Raw genomic sequence first — 16274 nt, 5'->3', positions numbered from 1 at the left:
TTCATGTATATTCCATGTCATTTGTTAGTCTGTACCCTTTGAGAGCTGCGTCAAAGTCCACAGCGTGGTCTGTCCCGTCTGCAGACCATTCCAGGGGTCACCTGTAGGGGCGCTGTTCATGTCTGTAGGTGCACCGTGTGGCTTAGGTCAATGGTCTGGTCACTCTAGGTTTTTATAGCTTTAGTTTTATGAGAATTATCTCTTTTTACATTTTATTTTTGATGTCATATAATATATGTCGCATTGCATGCTTGATGATGTAAATAAGAGGGTTTACTTTACCATTATTACAAAGTCTGAAGAATAAAGTCTGGCGGTAATGCAACACTTGGATGCCAACTGCCATAAAACAATAACAGGATTTGTCTTATGCCAGCTATTTTTTTCCTCCCTCCATTCCTTAGGATATGAGAGGTCCTGTTTACAGGAGTTTTGATAAGTGTTCCTAAGAGTTCATCATCAAGTGTTTTTTAAAACTTCCTATACGTTATCTTTTCCCCCTGTATCTACCTGCATTGTAACACTAAAATTTCCCCATGTGTGGACAAAAGGCATATCTTAGGTCTTAATATTAATAATTAAGTCTCCAGTGGCACCTAGGTTATTTGCATTCCTTCCAAAGACCTAAGGATGAACCCTCGTGTGTGGATTTCACATGAGAACAAGCTTCTCCATCGCTCTCTGCCATTATAGCTCAGAGTTTGATAGTTAGTACAAATCTGGTTTGGCGCTCCACATCCTGCGTATCAGACACCAAATGCCTCATTGAGGGCCATCAGTCGAAGTGGATTTTCCCCAGAGACTTGGATCCAAATGACACTGATGCCGCTTTAATAAGTAGGCACAAGTCATTAAAAAAAGTTATTGAAGATTTAGACTCGTTTAAAAAAAAAAAAAAAAATAACACATTTCACTTTGTAAAAAGACAAACTGAGTGAAGAGCTTTTATTAGTTTCAGATTTTGTTGAATGCAGCAACATCGACCGACTGAACCAGGTCATCAAAAGCTGTGATCAGCTCCTCCAGGATGTCTGTGCCCACCTGAAAACACAGAAAAACACGTCATCCTCTGACCAGTGTCAAACTTTTACCAAACTGTTCAATTTAAATGTACAGACAAGACAATTTTATGACCAAATAGACTTGTTAAAAGTAAATAGAAATGTAGACAAGAGCAAAGTTCTACTTTTCAATCCCAGAGCCCTAAATCAGACCTCAACATCCAAGACCACATTTCTGGGTGACTAAACATTTCGGATTTAACCCAACAAAATTGACCAAATCCTGACTATGAGTCAAAAGACTTTGACCACGGGTGTCCAAAATGTGGCCCAGGGGCCAAATGTTGCCCACAGCCTTCCTGTTAAATTTGCCCACATAAGTGGTACATTTCACTGTAAAATTGGAAACAGTCTGCAAATCATAACTTAAACATTTGATGTGATACAGAAGATTAATGTTCCAAGAGCCATAAAAAAAAAAGGTGTGGCTCATTAAAACTACCTCAAGCGCACCATTGAATTGAATGATCACTTAATTGTCGGGTCTTCTGTCACCTATGGAGCGTATACATTTCAAAATGAGGTTAGGGCTGGGCAATGAATCGAAAGAGCGAGAGTTATGTGAAATTGTCAGTTTGGAAGGGATGGGGTTTTGGGCAGAGGTCAGACTTGAGAGAAAGAGCCATTTTAAGATATGCAATTTTGATAGTTTTCCTCCATATTTCCCAGCCCTAAATGCAGCCCTCTAACAAGGCTTGGAGACTCCCGACTTGGGCCAAAACTAAATTAAAAGCAAGTCAGAAATTAACAGTGCATGACACTCCTTAGCTCCTTGAAAAAAGTTTAACCGTTACCTTGTCATCCTCCACCACACAGTTGATCTGCAGTTTCTTGATTCCGTATCCGACTGGTACCAATTTGGCTGAAAAACAAAAGATCTAAATTTAGAACTGGAACTAGAGTATGACACCCTTCCCTAAAACCAGTGCAAGTCAAGAGGATCAGATCTTAAAGCGGCATCACCAAAAATCAGCCGAAAGATGGTGAAAAGAATCATCACGTCCTCAGAATGAAAAATCTAGAACTGTAATGAGATTAGATTTCTGTTCTGAGTTTTTAAAATCCAGATTGAGTCATGGATTTCTTAGTCCAGGAGAGTTCTCAGACTGATATCTAGGGCTGAATCCTAACACATTCAGAAGTTAACATTTACAGCAGAGTGGAATATGAAAGGCTATTGCAATATTGGCTGATGTTTAATATTTTAATAACAAAAGGCCTTCATTTAACGGAATTCATGAAAATTGCAGATTTGATTAATCATTTTCCTGAAGTTCTAAATTAGCCTGGATTTAATCTTAGTTTTGCGTGATAAGCTTACTTAAATGTATTAGTTTAATTAAAGAGGGTATGCATATTTCAGTTCAATACAAGTGAAATTATAGATGATAGGGAGCACATGTCGTGTCCTTACACTGTCCCCAAATCAGTCCGTCCATCTGGATGGTCCTCACACACTCTTCCATTTTCTTCATGTCAGTCTCATCATCCCACGGCTTCACATCCAGGAGGATAGACGATTTGGCGATGACAGCGGGTTCTGTGGAAGAGAACCAGATCAGAACGAAGGGCTCAGAATAAGCGGTATTGCGTCGCAAAATGCCATGCAACTTCTCAAATGCAATGCATAAATGTGTTTTTGATTAGCAGCTTTGGCGATACAAAAAAAGTGTGTTCAATTGTATAAACCAAGTGGCAAAATAAAAAATACAAAATTTGCACTGATCACTCGTCAATTGCGTGACACAATGTAGGATGCTGTGTTGACTTGACTGAGTGGGAGGAGCCGTCGGCGCGTGGAGGGGCTTTGACAAGCGCCACGTCTCGCTATTAAATATCATGACAATAACTGTGTGCAACACATAACTACAGGTAGGTGAGATTAGAGACGCGGCGCTCGTCAAAGCCCCTTGTTGCCGTCCTCTCGCTCTCCCGGATTCCAGGATTCTGTCGAATTCAAAAAGGGGTCAAACTCACTCATGCCCAGGACAAAATCAAGACTTGTGTCTGGAAAAAACAGCTGTAAGAGAAGTCATTCTGATACAGCTCATCATCTGATGACAAGTTTGGTGGCGATATGTGACTTGTGAGTGTAAAGACAATTAATATGCAAATAGTCATCTGATGATAATGATAATATGGAAGAAAGTTGTAAATAAGGCCATCTGACTTTGTTTTAATCAATTTGTTCAGCCACCAGTTTTATTTGCAAGTTTTCAGTTTTATTTAGAAAAAATGTAAGTGTTTAAAAGTTAATTTGTTAAGAGTTTAAAAATAGAGTATTATTTAAATACATTTGAAATAATCTTGTTACATCAATGGAAAATATTGTTAGTCTTTCGTGTTTTGCTCTGCTATTATCACATTGCTACACAAATTTGAAAAAAATAAATAAAAAATGTTTAGCAGCAGCTGTTATACAAGAGAAAATCCTTAAGCTGAGCCTTGAACGAGGTGCAAGCTAGATCTAAATGCTTCGCTCAGACTGCAAAAGGTGCAGCTACTGTTGGAGCAATGCTCTTGTAGGACAGTGCACAAGAAGCCCGGTGCCCTTGTGGTCACAGGCCTCACCACATGCCCATATGATAACTTATCATTGACGTTGTGAAAAGGCTTGTAAAGTTCAATCAGAATTTAGAGCACTGAAGTGCAGTCAGAAGTCTTTACTGTTAAACTGAATGCCTGGGGCCACTGCAACGGAGCTGCACGGCGTGCCGTATGCGAGGGGTAACACTAGGGTCAGAAATTTGCCTTAAACTAGCCCAAAACCAGGAATATTTTCTGTAAAATCTAATTCTTAAAAATACAGAACTCTACGGAGAGGAACACAGTAGAAGTACTCACTCTTTGACTTTTTCGCAGCATATGCAGCCAGTCTCTCCTCTTTGACACGAGCAGCCTCTTCATCCTCCTGAAACAAAAATGTATATACACATTACAATCCACAGCATCCCGCTTTAGTTTTGGTACAGTCTTGTCGACTGCCTTAAGTGAACTAGATCTGTAATTTTAATGCATTTTCCCCTGTTGGGTGAAGCACTTTGAATTTCCTAAAAAATAAACTAGTCTTACTGTACCAGCCTGTTCTAGCAATTTAAAGTGGACCAAGCGGCACTACCTCCCAAAGCAGTTGACAGAGCTGCACAGAGACTATGCAGACGTGGCCAAAACTAGGTGACAAAAAGCAGAACCCAAAATCACAAAATGAATGATTTTAGCTTGGGATAAACTGCCATATTTCCAGTGATGCAACTTGACATGCTTTGCAAGATAACGCTAGCCCAGGTTACTCTTCGCAGTTTCCGTTTATTGACAAGGGGCCCTACACCAAAACTACTATTTCCAGTGCACAACGCATTTAACATTACCCAACCCCGATGGGTTAATCAACCCGAATCCAATACTGCAAAGTAGTGAAATAAATGCACCCCCAAAAAAAAAAAAACTTACCATTGACCTAACCAAGCCCGAGGACCAGTTAAAATGTGGCTTTAAAATTAGGAATTTTATAACAATCACCTCATTGATGGAGAAACATGCCCAATTTGAAAATAAATGTAGACGCGGCTAAATTAGGGTAGAGCTGTAGCAGAGTGTAAGAGGGTAAAAAGACAACCTGAACATCTTCAAGTTTGTGCCGCAGAGACAAAGAACAAACTTTACATTATTTTTACGTCTTTTTTTGGTTAAATCAACACCGAATACTATGCATTGGACACAAGGAAACAAACTAGCCACTTTCCACCAAAACTAGTAAACTGAGATCAGTTAGTCTATTGCTCTATATAACAGTGATTAGGGTAATGTCCAAAAAACACATTTAAAACAATCCACCTAGACTCCAATAAAACCCCTTCAGACCCACCTCTTCATCGGAACCGAACAGGTCGAGGTCATCATCCTCATCCTCGTCTTTTTTGGCTGCCGGGGCTTTGGAGTCTGTGCTGTCCGCCACACCTGCTGGACCGTACTGACCCAAAGGCTTCTTCACTCCAGGCAGGCTGGACCAGGATCGTCACAAACAGATTCAGCGCCAAGGTCAGACGGATTTACTATAGGGCTGCAGCATTGATTAATTTAGTAATCTAGCAGTTCCTTCTTCGATCAATGGAGTAATGAGTTAAGTTTTTTGTACATTCTGTAAACCATTGTGCGGTGTTTGCTCATGTCGTCGCGGACTGTCCGTTTCATAACAAACTATAACATGGCGGTCCGCCATGTTATAGTATGTAATTCTGGGGAGAGCACTGCAAATTACTCCTTTTACTTGAGTAATCGTTTCAGCCCTAGTTTTCTAGCTGGTTAACAGGACCACCATTCTGTAATCCGTCTCCTCAAAGCCTGAACCTAAACTCAAGAGATGGTACAATTCAATCCATTCTGGCCTATAAATAGATTGGTTATTGACAGGTTTGATCACTGCTTCAAGGATCAACAGTCATTCTCAAATTTGGGCCACCAAAGATTCTTAAGAGGGTTCCCAGGATAACAGAAAATAGAGCCAAACTTAATTGTAATTCTCTGAATCACAATGAAAGGATGGAAGTCATTTATAATCATTTCCTTCAACATTCTTATTAGCCAGAAAATGTGTCTTAGCTTCCCAGGTAGGAGAAGGGTGTTTGGTAAAGTCCTCAGAAGCAATGAAAAATCTAGAACTGTAATGAGATTTTCTGGGAGAAAAAAAGTTTGGAACGACTTAAAGTCTAGATTAGTGTGCATCGTATTCCACACGTAGTTTGGGTTTCACACTCCCATTGTAATCATATTTCGCATTGTCGTTCATTCCTCAGCCCAGGGGTAAACCAGGACTACAGACTATAAGCATCCAGAGATTTACAGATGACCGGCACAGGTGTGATGGTCAGGTGCTTACCCAGCCTTCTGGTTGTTGTAGGACTTGATGTGGTTATACCAACGCAGAGCGTGGCAAAAGTCAGCAGGGGGCGCTGCAGAGAGGGCATCAAACACAGCTACATCGGCCTGAGATGGAACAAACCTGAAACAGACCACCACTTTAGACATAATGCACAGACAAAGTAAATGGAGATGGATTGGGTGCTCCGGGTGAAACTGGAGTATAAAAGTTGCAGGTGAGTCTACACTGGGTCTAACTGGGGGCCCAGGTGGGTGCATTTCTGAGCAGAGGATCAGACCTGAGTGTCATCATCAAATTCAGCCGAAAGATGGTAAGAAAATCATCATGTCCTCTGCCCACAGCTCCCAGGCCAAGGGGCCAGCCCAGCAAACCCCTGTTTCACTGCAGTAAGGGCAGAGCCTGCACCCTCTGATTAGCATTAGATTCATTTTTCAGATTTGGCATGCTCAGGTGGGTGGGACTGGGGTCAAGTTGAGCCCTGTTGTCATAACAAAGCTTTAGATAAGTTAAAGTTACTATTGACATCTAAAAAGCGCGAGTTACTGCCCTACATGTTATGCAGATGTCACACTTGTAAACAGCAGTGACAGACCCGGGTGCACCGCTGTGCAAACTGAAGCCAGCCCTCGCAGGCCCCCGGAGCACGCACGGATCAGCGCCATGTGGCTCCGCTCAGACCCGGGCCTAAATGAGCCTCATTCGGTTTACATTTCGGTCCAAACTAAAACTATTCCGGACTAACCCCCGCGTTTAAATATCTCCCGCTCTGCACAACGTAATTTTCACCGTCAATTGTGCTTTACTTCACGATTAACACGAACTTAAGCCGCGTCTGTGCCACATGAGCCAACATGGCGGCGCCGGGTAGCGGGATGGCTCCTTTTCATTCACCTCTAACGCGTTTCTGTTGCGGTACTACCGGACCCGGATTATGGCCCGGGGGTTCGGTACTAACCCCTCGATGTAGCTGCGGCTCAAGAGGAAGTCGTTGAGGACTTTGAGGCCAGAAGCGGAGCGGAGATCACCGAAACCCATAGTCCTGCGTGAGGTGGTGGAGAAAGAAGGGAGTGACATCGGGGAGGAGCCGGTTTTACTCAGAGGACAGGCCCCTCCTCCCGGGAAAGCACTGCCGCTCCGCCCTAGATCCATGGCTCCGCCCCGCTGCCTGGCTGCGAGACCAGTGTGAGACACACCTCCAGGTCCCGAGACCAGGGACCCAGACCCATACCATGGATCTATTAGAAATATTAAACAACTGGGCGAATTTTTTTTCTGTTGGATCCTTCCGACACTATGTACATTTCTCAGTCAATCATTCATAATATCGAACTACTCCCACCCACCACATAACTAATATAATAGATCCATGCACATAACTTATCTGAGTGTATTAGATTATTTTAATTAAAGGTTGAATGGACAATTTTTGGGCTCAAATCTGAGTCATTTCCTCGTGGCGTGGACTGCCAATTAGTCCTGCCACGTATCAATCATAACACGCACCTACCGCTCACCTGCAGCCGCGTGCGGCTCGTCCCCCGAGAGCAGCACGTTTCCGCGTGTCTAAGCGCAATGATCTATTATATGATAGTTCCCTCAGTGTACAGGACAAAATGAAGACGGAGAAAGACTGTTCGAGCTGACTCATAAGAGACGGAAATCTACGGGAGACGAGAGATGCGATGCGATCCGTCGCGCTAATAAACAAACGCACGTGTGTGTTGTAGTCCGCACGGGGGAGTGCGCATGCGCACTTCCGCCCGAGTTCTCAAATCACCGAAAAATCGTGCATTACGCCTTTAATTGAAGGTACCTATCTACACAGACAGCGGTTTACAAACCTTTTCAACCTTTGGCTTTATAGTGTCTTAAATTCTCAGGTTAAAATTCAGTTTTTGATTCAATCAACTCTTTTTGAAGCGAAGGAGAAACTAAAAACAATCAAGTTATCTTGACTTTGATTTTAGTGTCTCAAATAATTCCTTATTAGTGGCTAATTAATTCAAGAGTGAAAAGTGATATCTGATTTCATCATATATATATTTAATTGATGAAGACAAATTACAAAACTTTGTTAGACATTGTCACGTACAAACAGAATCATCATCTAGGCCATAAGCTCTCAAAAAGGGCCTAGAAAATGACTTCCGTCCCATGGTCCTCGGAAATACTTTTCGTTATGGTTTCTATCAAGTAAAATAGTTAAACTTCTTCCATTACGATACGGAGTCACAGTATCGATATTTTTTCTATCAAAAAAAAAAATTAAATTGAAGTTTTCTGGCCCGTAGGCTTTAAACGAGGTGGAATAGTACTTTTGATCTGCTGTTTGTGCCGCGCTCCTCTCGGTCGAGGTGAGAAGGAGCTGTGGACCTGATCAGAAGCTGATCTGTGTAGAAGATGCTGCTGCAGCATGTTCAGATCATGCTGATTGTTTGGCAAGAAACATGCAATACTTTACTAGAATGTGTTCCTTATATTTCTATTTGGATCAGTTGGTTGGATGTATGATGTTATTAGAGCAGAATGGATAAGTAAAAACATGACCCGTTTGGTACATTTTTAAGACCCTTTTTAAAAAAATGTATCGAGATACATATCGTAATGAGGGAATTGTATCGGAATATACAAGTATTAGGTAATACGTATTGTATCGCGAGGGTCTTGGCAATACCCAGACCTACTCACCATGGGGCCTAATTTTTCACATGCTACATTTCAGATTCGACTTCATAGGCCCCTTAACTGATACTAATAACAAAATATTAAAATATCCCAATTTACACAAATTCAATAATCAAACAGTTAATATCACTAGCTCCACAAATAGGCTACAAGCAGAAAATAGTTTGCCCATTCCTACAGAATTGCATTGATGATCCTCCAATGTGTTTTGGATTAGGAACATTTTTCATGGACCCAGAAGTTCATTATTCAGTCCAAAACAAAATCTTAAAATTGAGGCTCTTTGAAAGGACTTTTTCCTGAGCCGAAAATCTAAATCAATTCAATAGCAAAAATATTTCTTTAGAACTAGTTAAATTCAATAATTCTCTTAACAAAATTATGTGTACCTGTAATTGGAGGCATTCAATGACTCGTGCTTCAGCACAATTTTCCTGAAGGTCTTTAGAAGACTTTAGAAGAACTTGGTTGTCCAAAATCCTCTTGATAATGACAGTATCACAGAACATCTTGTATGAGACATCAAATGGCTTTCTGACTCTGTAAAATGCATCATAGAATGACGATTAGTTTACAAGTTAATAACTCTAGTCAATAATTAAAGCAATATCTAAGGAAAATAAGAGCCTTGGATAAAAATATCAAGATTTAGTGGCTTGATTAAAATTTAAATATTCTATAACAATTCCCTCAGCAAAGTGTAATTCTATCAGGTGTAAGTTCACATTGTGTGAAAAAAATATTTGGGGGATATACATGTCTCATGAATACATACCTTTCTGTTTCAGACTGATTCCTAGAAAGGAATCTAGTATATGCTTTGTAGCAGCTACAGTGATATCTGGCCTCCACTGCTACACAATCTTTCCCACGTATCTGCATCAAAATTGTCTCATCGTGCTTCAGCTCTGTTGCCTCCCGTAGTCGTCCTGAAAAATGTCATTCAAATTCTATAATATAATAATATAGATAACGTCACTCCTTCCAAATATTATGGCTAAGCATGGAGGAGCTAATCAGCTGATTGTGCACGTGGGTGCAGTGGACATGCGGCGGGAACAGACTGAAGTTTTGAAAAAAGACTTCTTGAAGTTATTCGACGTGCTTGATAAAATGGAAATCAAAACTTTCATAAGTGGACCTCTTCCAAACATCGACAGGAGGATAAACAAGTTTAGCTGGCTTCTTCAGCTGAACACATGGCTGTCCAAAGAGTGTTCCCCGAGAGGACTACACTACATTGCGAACTTCTATCTATTCTGGAAACGAGAGGACCTGTTTAAGAGAAATGGCCCCCACCTATGCAGAGGTGGAGTGAGGGTGCTGACAGAGAACCTGCTCCACGCTCTGAGGCATTGGACTGGGCCTGGACAGGGTCCTGAGCAGATAGTTAGAGAAGAGAGGAATGAGAGAAGAATTCCTGCTCCATCAGCCAGAGACCGAGCCAATGTTTCAACATCAAAATGACCACAACCTCAGCCTCCACCAAAGGATTCATCAGCAGCTGCTCCACCACCACCAGCAAAGGATTCAGCTCCAGCTGCTCCACATTCACCTCCACCGCCTCCAGCAAAGGAACAATCTTCAAAGGCCTTGGACCCATCTGTGACAAGCCCAACAACATCCCTGTCATCGCCCCTGCCTTCACACCAGCCCTGGGTTCCCCCTGTAACATCTACTCCCACTAAAGATTCATCATTCTCCTTCTCATCTCCACTCTCACCCATGGGCCTTCCCAGCCATTTTGAAAGTCTGATCAAATCAGGCATTAAGATGGCTCCACTCACACCCAATATAGCAAGGGCTATGTCAATACTTATCAACTCTTCCCTGCACAAGCCGACTACACCAACAAAAGCCTCACCCCCCCTCCCCCCTTGCCTCTCACCTGGTCCCAAACTCTCCTTGGCTACAAAAGCCCCCCTATGTAAAAAGAGCCCCCCCTAGTGCTATTTCTGTAGTCACATCATCACACAGCTGGAAAAACAAAATGCGAGTCAGGCCCAATCTGAGAAATGTGATTCATATTCCCTGTGAAAAGATAAAGCCCAGTCCCACTGAAACTATTCTGAAACTTGCTGTGCTAAATGTCAGATCCTTATGTAACAAATCTCTCTTAATTAGTAATTTTATTTCTTCTTATAATCTTGATTTTATGTTTTTAACTGAAACATGGCTTGACAAAAACACAGGAAATGTAGTTCTGGTAGAATCTGCTCCACCCAACTTTAAGTTTGAATCTGAAACACGAGAAAACAAAAAAGGGGGTGGAGTCTGTGCTGTCTTTAGAGATGAAATAATTACCCGCAGGTTGTCTTTTGGGGTGTTTTCATCATTTGAGTATGTATCCTTTAAAATGGAGCTAAAACGGTCTCCATCCATTCTCTTCATTGTTTTATACAAGCCTCCCCAGCACTGCCAAAGTTTTATTGATGATTTTACTGAGATGCTTTCAGTCGTCACAGACTTTGATGGTTTGGTCATTACAGGTGATTTTAATGTGCATGTTGATAATATTTGTGACAGAAACGCTAAAGAGCTTGATGCTGTCCTTGAAACCTTCAGTCTTACTCAGCATGTGAGAGGCCCCACCCACAGCAAAGGACACACTCTAGATCTCATAATTACAAAGGGGGTAAATATTTCAAATGTTAATGTGATTGATGTTGCTCTGTCTGATCATTTCTGTGTCTTCTTTGACCTGTCTGTTTCTCCCAAAACACCGGTTGGTCCTGCAGTTGTTCAGAGGAGACACAGAAGTGATGGCACAGGTGCACTGTTTATGGAAATGATACACTTTGAACATGTCTCATGTTCTACTGTAAAAGATTTGTTGAACTCTGTTACATCTAGTGTTCTGAATGTTCTGGACACCATCGCCCCTATAAAGGCTAAAATGGTTAAAAATAAGCAGAAGGCGCCGTGGAGAAATGATGATTCGGTCAGGGCACAGAAAAGGGAGTGCCGCAGGGCCGAACGGAAATGGCGCAAGTCAAAGCTCCAGGTTCAAAAAGAGATCTACAAAGAGAAGCTGAACATGTACAACCTAATCTTATGTAGAACTGTAATTTGTTTCTTCAATGGGCATAGGGACGTCTCCCTTCGAATGCATGGGCAGGTACTCGAACAGGTCAGGGAAGTGAGGTTCTTGGGGGTCACCTTTGACGAGAGGCTTAGTTGGCGACAGCACATTGATAAGGTCAGTGGTAAATGCATAAAGATGAATAACTTGCTTCGTTGTCTATCCGGCCAGGACTGGGGGGCCAGCAGAAGGTCGCTCCTGGGTATTTATCGGGCTATCATGAGGGCAGCTATTGATTATGGCTGTATAGCCTACATGTCTGCGGCTGAGACTAACTTGAAGACGCTTGATGTGGAGCAAGCCCAGGCCTAGTGCATCTGCTGTAGGGCTTTTAGGACCTCCCCTGTCTCTGCGCTGCAGGTTGAGTTGGGGGAATTGCCGTTACGGCTCCGGAGGCTGGAACTTCTGTTGGCTTACTGGGTGAATGTGCACGGTCATACAAGCTCTCAGGTTTGATGGGGCACAGATTGAGGCTGACAGTATGGTTTTTAGCCGGATAGGAAATGCAAAAGCGCGGCTTGCTGGGGTTGGTGATCTACGTGTGAGCCTTTCGTGGCTTTGTCTACTATAGGTCCTTGGAAGTTTGTCCCGGCTCCTGTTGATGTTAGCTTGCATGGCAAACTTAAAGGAATCACTGGGAGGGTACCGCAGTTTGTTGTTCAAGCGCTCATCGATAGGCACTCAGATGATGTATTTATTTATACCAATGGGTCTAGGGATCCTGAGAGTGGGCGTAATGGCGCTGCTTATTTTGTGCCTGACCTGGGGCTGGCGGTCAAGAAGAGGTTGACAGATCGCCTTTCTGTTTTCACATCGGAACTCATAGCGATACGTTTGGCATTGGAATGGGCGGAATCTGCTTTGAAGGGTTGCGGCATTGTGGTGGCCTCTGACAGCCTTTCTGCATTTCAAAGCATTAAATCTGGGAAGTCAGATTGCAGACAGGATGTGTTGAATGGCATCTTCTGTCTGATGTTCCTGCCAAAGGCCGACCACATGACTCTTGATAACGGGCTTGATTTCAGATTTGCTTAACTCAACCGCCACATCAATTGATGGCCGCCTAAGGGAACGTTTAGCCAGTGTATCAGCCATTTCGTTACCATCCACCCCCACATGCGCAGGGACCCAAATGAAGGAAACCCTCACATCCTTCCTGGACAGGGAGAGCCACCGACGGGCTCACACGCAGATCACCAACCCCCGCAAGCCGCGCCTTCGCATTTCCTACCTGGCTAAAAACCATACGGCCAGCCTCATTCTGCCCTCCATCAACCCTGAGAAAGTCCCTCACCGGGTGAGAGCTCGTATGACCTTGCACATTCACCCAGTAAGCCAACAGAAGTTCTAGCCTCCGGAGCCGTAACGGCAATTCCCCCAACTCAACCTGCAGCGCCGAGACAGGGGAGGTCCTAAAAGCCCTACAGCAGATGCGCAAGGCCTGGGCTTGCCCCACAGCCGCAGACATATAGGCTATACAGCCATAATCAATAGCCGCCCTCATGACGACCCGATAAATACCCAGGAGCGACCTTCTGCTGGCCCCCCAGTCCTGGCCGGATAGACAACGAAGCAAGTTATTCACCCTTTTGCATTTACCACTGACCTCATCAATGTGCTGACGCCAACTAAGCCTCTCGTCAAAGGTGACCCCCCAAGAACCTCACCTCCCTGACCTGTTCGAGCACCTGCCCATGCAGTCGAAGGGAGACGTCCCTATGCCCATTGAAGAAACAGATCACTTGAGACTTCCGTACGGACAGTTTAAACCCCCACTTCAGGGTCCACTGCTCCACCTGCTGTATTGCCCTTTGCAGTTTCGCCTCGTAAAACCGGAGATTCCTCCCTCTCACCCATAGAGCGCCATCATCAGCATAAAGGCTCCTCCCAACAGACCCATCCACGTCGTCAAAGATGTCCTTAATCATAACATTGAACAAGATAGGGCTACACACACTCCCCTGCGGGATCCCATTCTCTACCTCATAGACCCCAGAGTAAGCAGCGCCCACTCTGGTTTGAATACGCCGGCCAGACAGAAAGCTCCGGACCCAGTTAAACAGTTTACCCTTCACACCACACTTCCGCAGCTTAATGAGGAGCCCATCCTTCCAAACCATATCGTACGCCTTCTCCACATCAGAGAGCACCGCAATAACCTTTTCTTTCTGAGCCCTGGCCAGCTGGATATCAGATTCCAAACACAACACGGAATCCATGGTGTTCCTGCCTCTACGGAAACCACTCTGGTGCGCGGGAAGCAAACCCTGACTCTCCAAGAAGTAATCCAACCGCTCGGTAACCATGCGCTCCATCGTTTTCCCGAGCTGCGACGTCAAGGTAATCGGCCTATAACTTGAAGGGTCAGACGCTGGCCTACCCGGCTTCAGAACCGGCACCACCGTAGACTGTTTCCACGCAGATGGAACACAACCTGAATCCCAAACACGGTTGAAAAGACCCAGGACTAGCCCAAGCGTGTCATCAGTCAAATGAGAGAGCATGTCATAGCACACCTCATCTTTACCCGGGGCTGTCTGTTTCGCCTTAGAAAGTGCTCTCCTTAGCTCAAACAAACTAAACGGAAGGTCAAGGTCATCTTGAGTCGAAGGCTGGTGCCCAATCAGCTCAGAATTCTGGGCCAAAGTACTCTCCCTGTAGTGCCTTTCCGCAGGTGAGATATTGTCAGAGCTGTGCACCGACACAAAGGTGCTGGCCAACAGTTCAGCTTTGTCAACGTCGCTGACTGCTTCAACACCATTCTGTATTAGGACCGGGGTCCCGTGACGGCGCTCAACCCCATGCATCCGCTTAATCATCCCCCAAACATCCCCGAGACGCGTTTCTCTCCCAATTTTGGAACAATACCGCCTCCAACAGGCACTCTTGGCCGTTCTTACAGTTTTCTGCACAACAGCGCGGGCCCTCTTGTAGTCAATGAGGGCACCCTCAGTGTGGGTAACCCTTAGCCGGCGAAACGCCGCATTTCTCGCCCTAACAGAATAACCACATGCTTCATTCCACCACGGCACCCGCTTCCTATGTCCACTACCACCACTCTTAGGAATCGTGCCTACCGCTGACTGCGTGATGAGCGAGACAATTGCACTATTGAGATCATCCACCTGAGTCAATCCTCCTTCCTGCAGAACCCTAGAACCATCATCAGCTTTCCTCAGGAAAGCCCCCCAGTTCGCCCTTGCCAACTGCCACCTCTGGATCCTCGTCCCCCTGACCACACAGCTCCCAAAGCCAATCTCTGTGCGGACTAGATAGTGATCGCTACAAAAAGAAAGATTACCAAGAACCTCCCAACTACAAACACCAGCTAACTCCTTGGACACAAGCGTAAGATCTATTGCACTTTCCGTACCGGTCCCCATATCTTAGCGGGTCCCACTCCCATCATTCAGACAAACCAACTCCCTTTGATTGATAAAACCCTCTACCACCTGCCCATACCTATCGGTACCACTACCGCCCCACAAAGCGCTATGCGCATTAAAATCCCCACACCACATGGCCTTTCCCCGAACATCCTTACCGATACTATGTAAGGACTCTAACGTTAACTCACCACACGGATTATAAAGGTTAACCACAGTAACAGCTTCACCACCCAGCCAGACCCTCACCGCCAGAGCCTCCGGCGCTTTACTCACACTGACAACAACGTAATTTAGGTCATCTCGGACAAACACAGCCACACCTCCGCCTCTACCCTGCTCCCTATCATTCCTAACACACACATACCCTTGTATCCCAAAAACCCACCTAGGTTGTAACCAAGTCTCCTGCACGCACATAACGTGAGGCTTGTTCAACAAGGTAGAGACAAAATGCTTAAATTCCTGGCCATTAGCACGAAGACTACGCGCATTCCATTGCAAGACAACCACCGCCATTATGAGCCCCCGGAACCTGACGGCGCATCGGGAGCCCCCCCACTCCCACTGCCAGAATGGGGCAGGGTGCCTTCCCGCAGCGCATCCTCTATCTCCGTCCACTCGGGACCCCCAGCTCCAAAGTACCTCCCTGCAGCCTTAGCGATGATCCTAGTCTTTTCGGATCTCTTCTTGATTTGACCAGTACAGTTAATCACTTCCACCATAAAGAGGAAGAAATCTTTCCTCTTCACAACCAGTACATCCTCCGCACCCACAGGGCCTCTGCCCGTGGAAGCCACACTCACAGTGGGGACCTCCCCCTGGCCGCGGGCAACGCTGCCCCCTCCCCTGTCGCCTAGGTCACCAGCAGCACTGGCAGCCCGCACTGCATCCACCTTCACCTGACTACCAGACACCTTCTTGACCGCATCCGCGTAGGATATGCCTTGAGAGGCTCTAACTTTTTGCACCTCAGCAGCCCTCTTGCTGAACACGCATCCCCCGTAGGCAGAGCTATGCTCTCCCCCACAGTTACAGCACTTGAGTTTTGCTCCTTCGTCACACTTCCCATACTCGTGGTCTCCTGCACATTTACTACACCTCTGCTTCCCTCTACAGACCGCTGCAATATGCCCAAAGCGCTGGCACTTGAAACAACGCAGGGGCTGCGGAACATATGG

The 16274-nt window shown here is 44.8% G+C and overlaps 1 protein-coding gene across 1 annotated transcript; it reads right to left on the bottom strand.

The window, feature by feature from the left end:
- Positions 1 to 931: 931 nt before the first annotated feature.
- Positions 932 to 7074, bottom strand: eef1b2 (eukaryotic translation elongation factor 1 beta 2). Its single transcript, XM_072452467.1, has 7 exons — positions 6896 to 7074; positions 5938 to 6060; positions 4927 to 5062; positions 3906 to 3972; positions 2476 to 2601; positions 1856 to 1923; positions 932 to 1041 (listed from the first exon to the last, which is right to left on the bottom strand). Exons 1-7 carry the CDS (start codon positions 7012 to 7014, stop codon positions 955 to 957), a joined length of 726 nt encoding a protein of 241 aa, XP_072308568.1. The 5' UTR covers positions 7015 to 7074; the 3' UTR covers positions 932 to 954.
- Between the last annotated feature and the right edge of the window lie 9200 nt (positions 7075 to 16274).

This window comes from Eucyclogobius newberryi, unplaced genomic scaffold (genome assembly GCF_026437365.1).
Source record: "Eucyclogobius newberryi isolate DKJ021-1_F unplaced genomic scaffold, fEucNew1.0.hap1 SCAF_1, whole genome shotgun sequence".
In the NCBI taxonomy this organism is placed as follows: domain Eukaryota; kingdom Metazoa; phylum Chordata; class Actinopteri; order Gobiiformes; family Gobiidae; genus Eucyclogobius; species Eucyclogobius newberryi.
The sequence above is the reverse complement of the archived record's forward strand: the minus strand, read 5'-3'. Positions and strand labels throughout refer to the sequence as shown.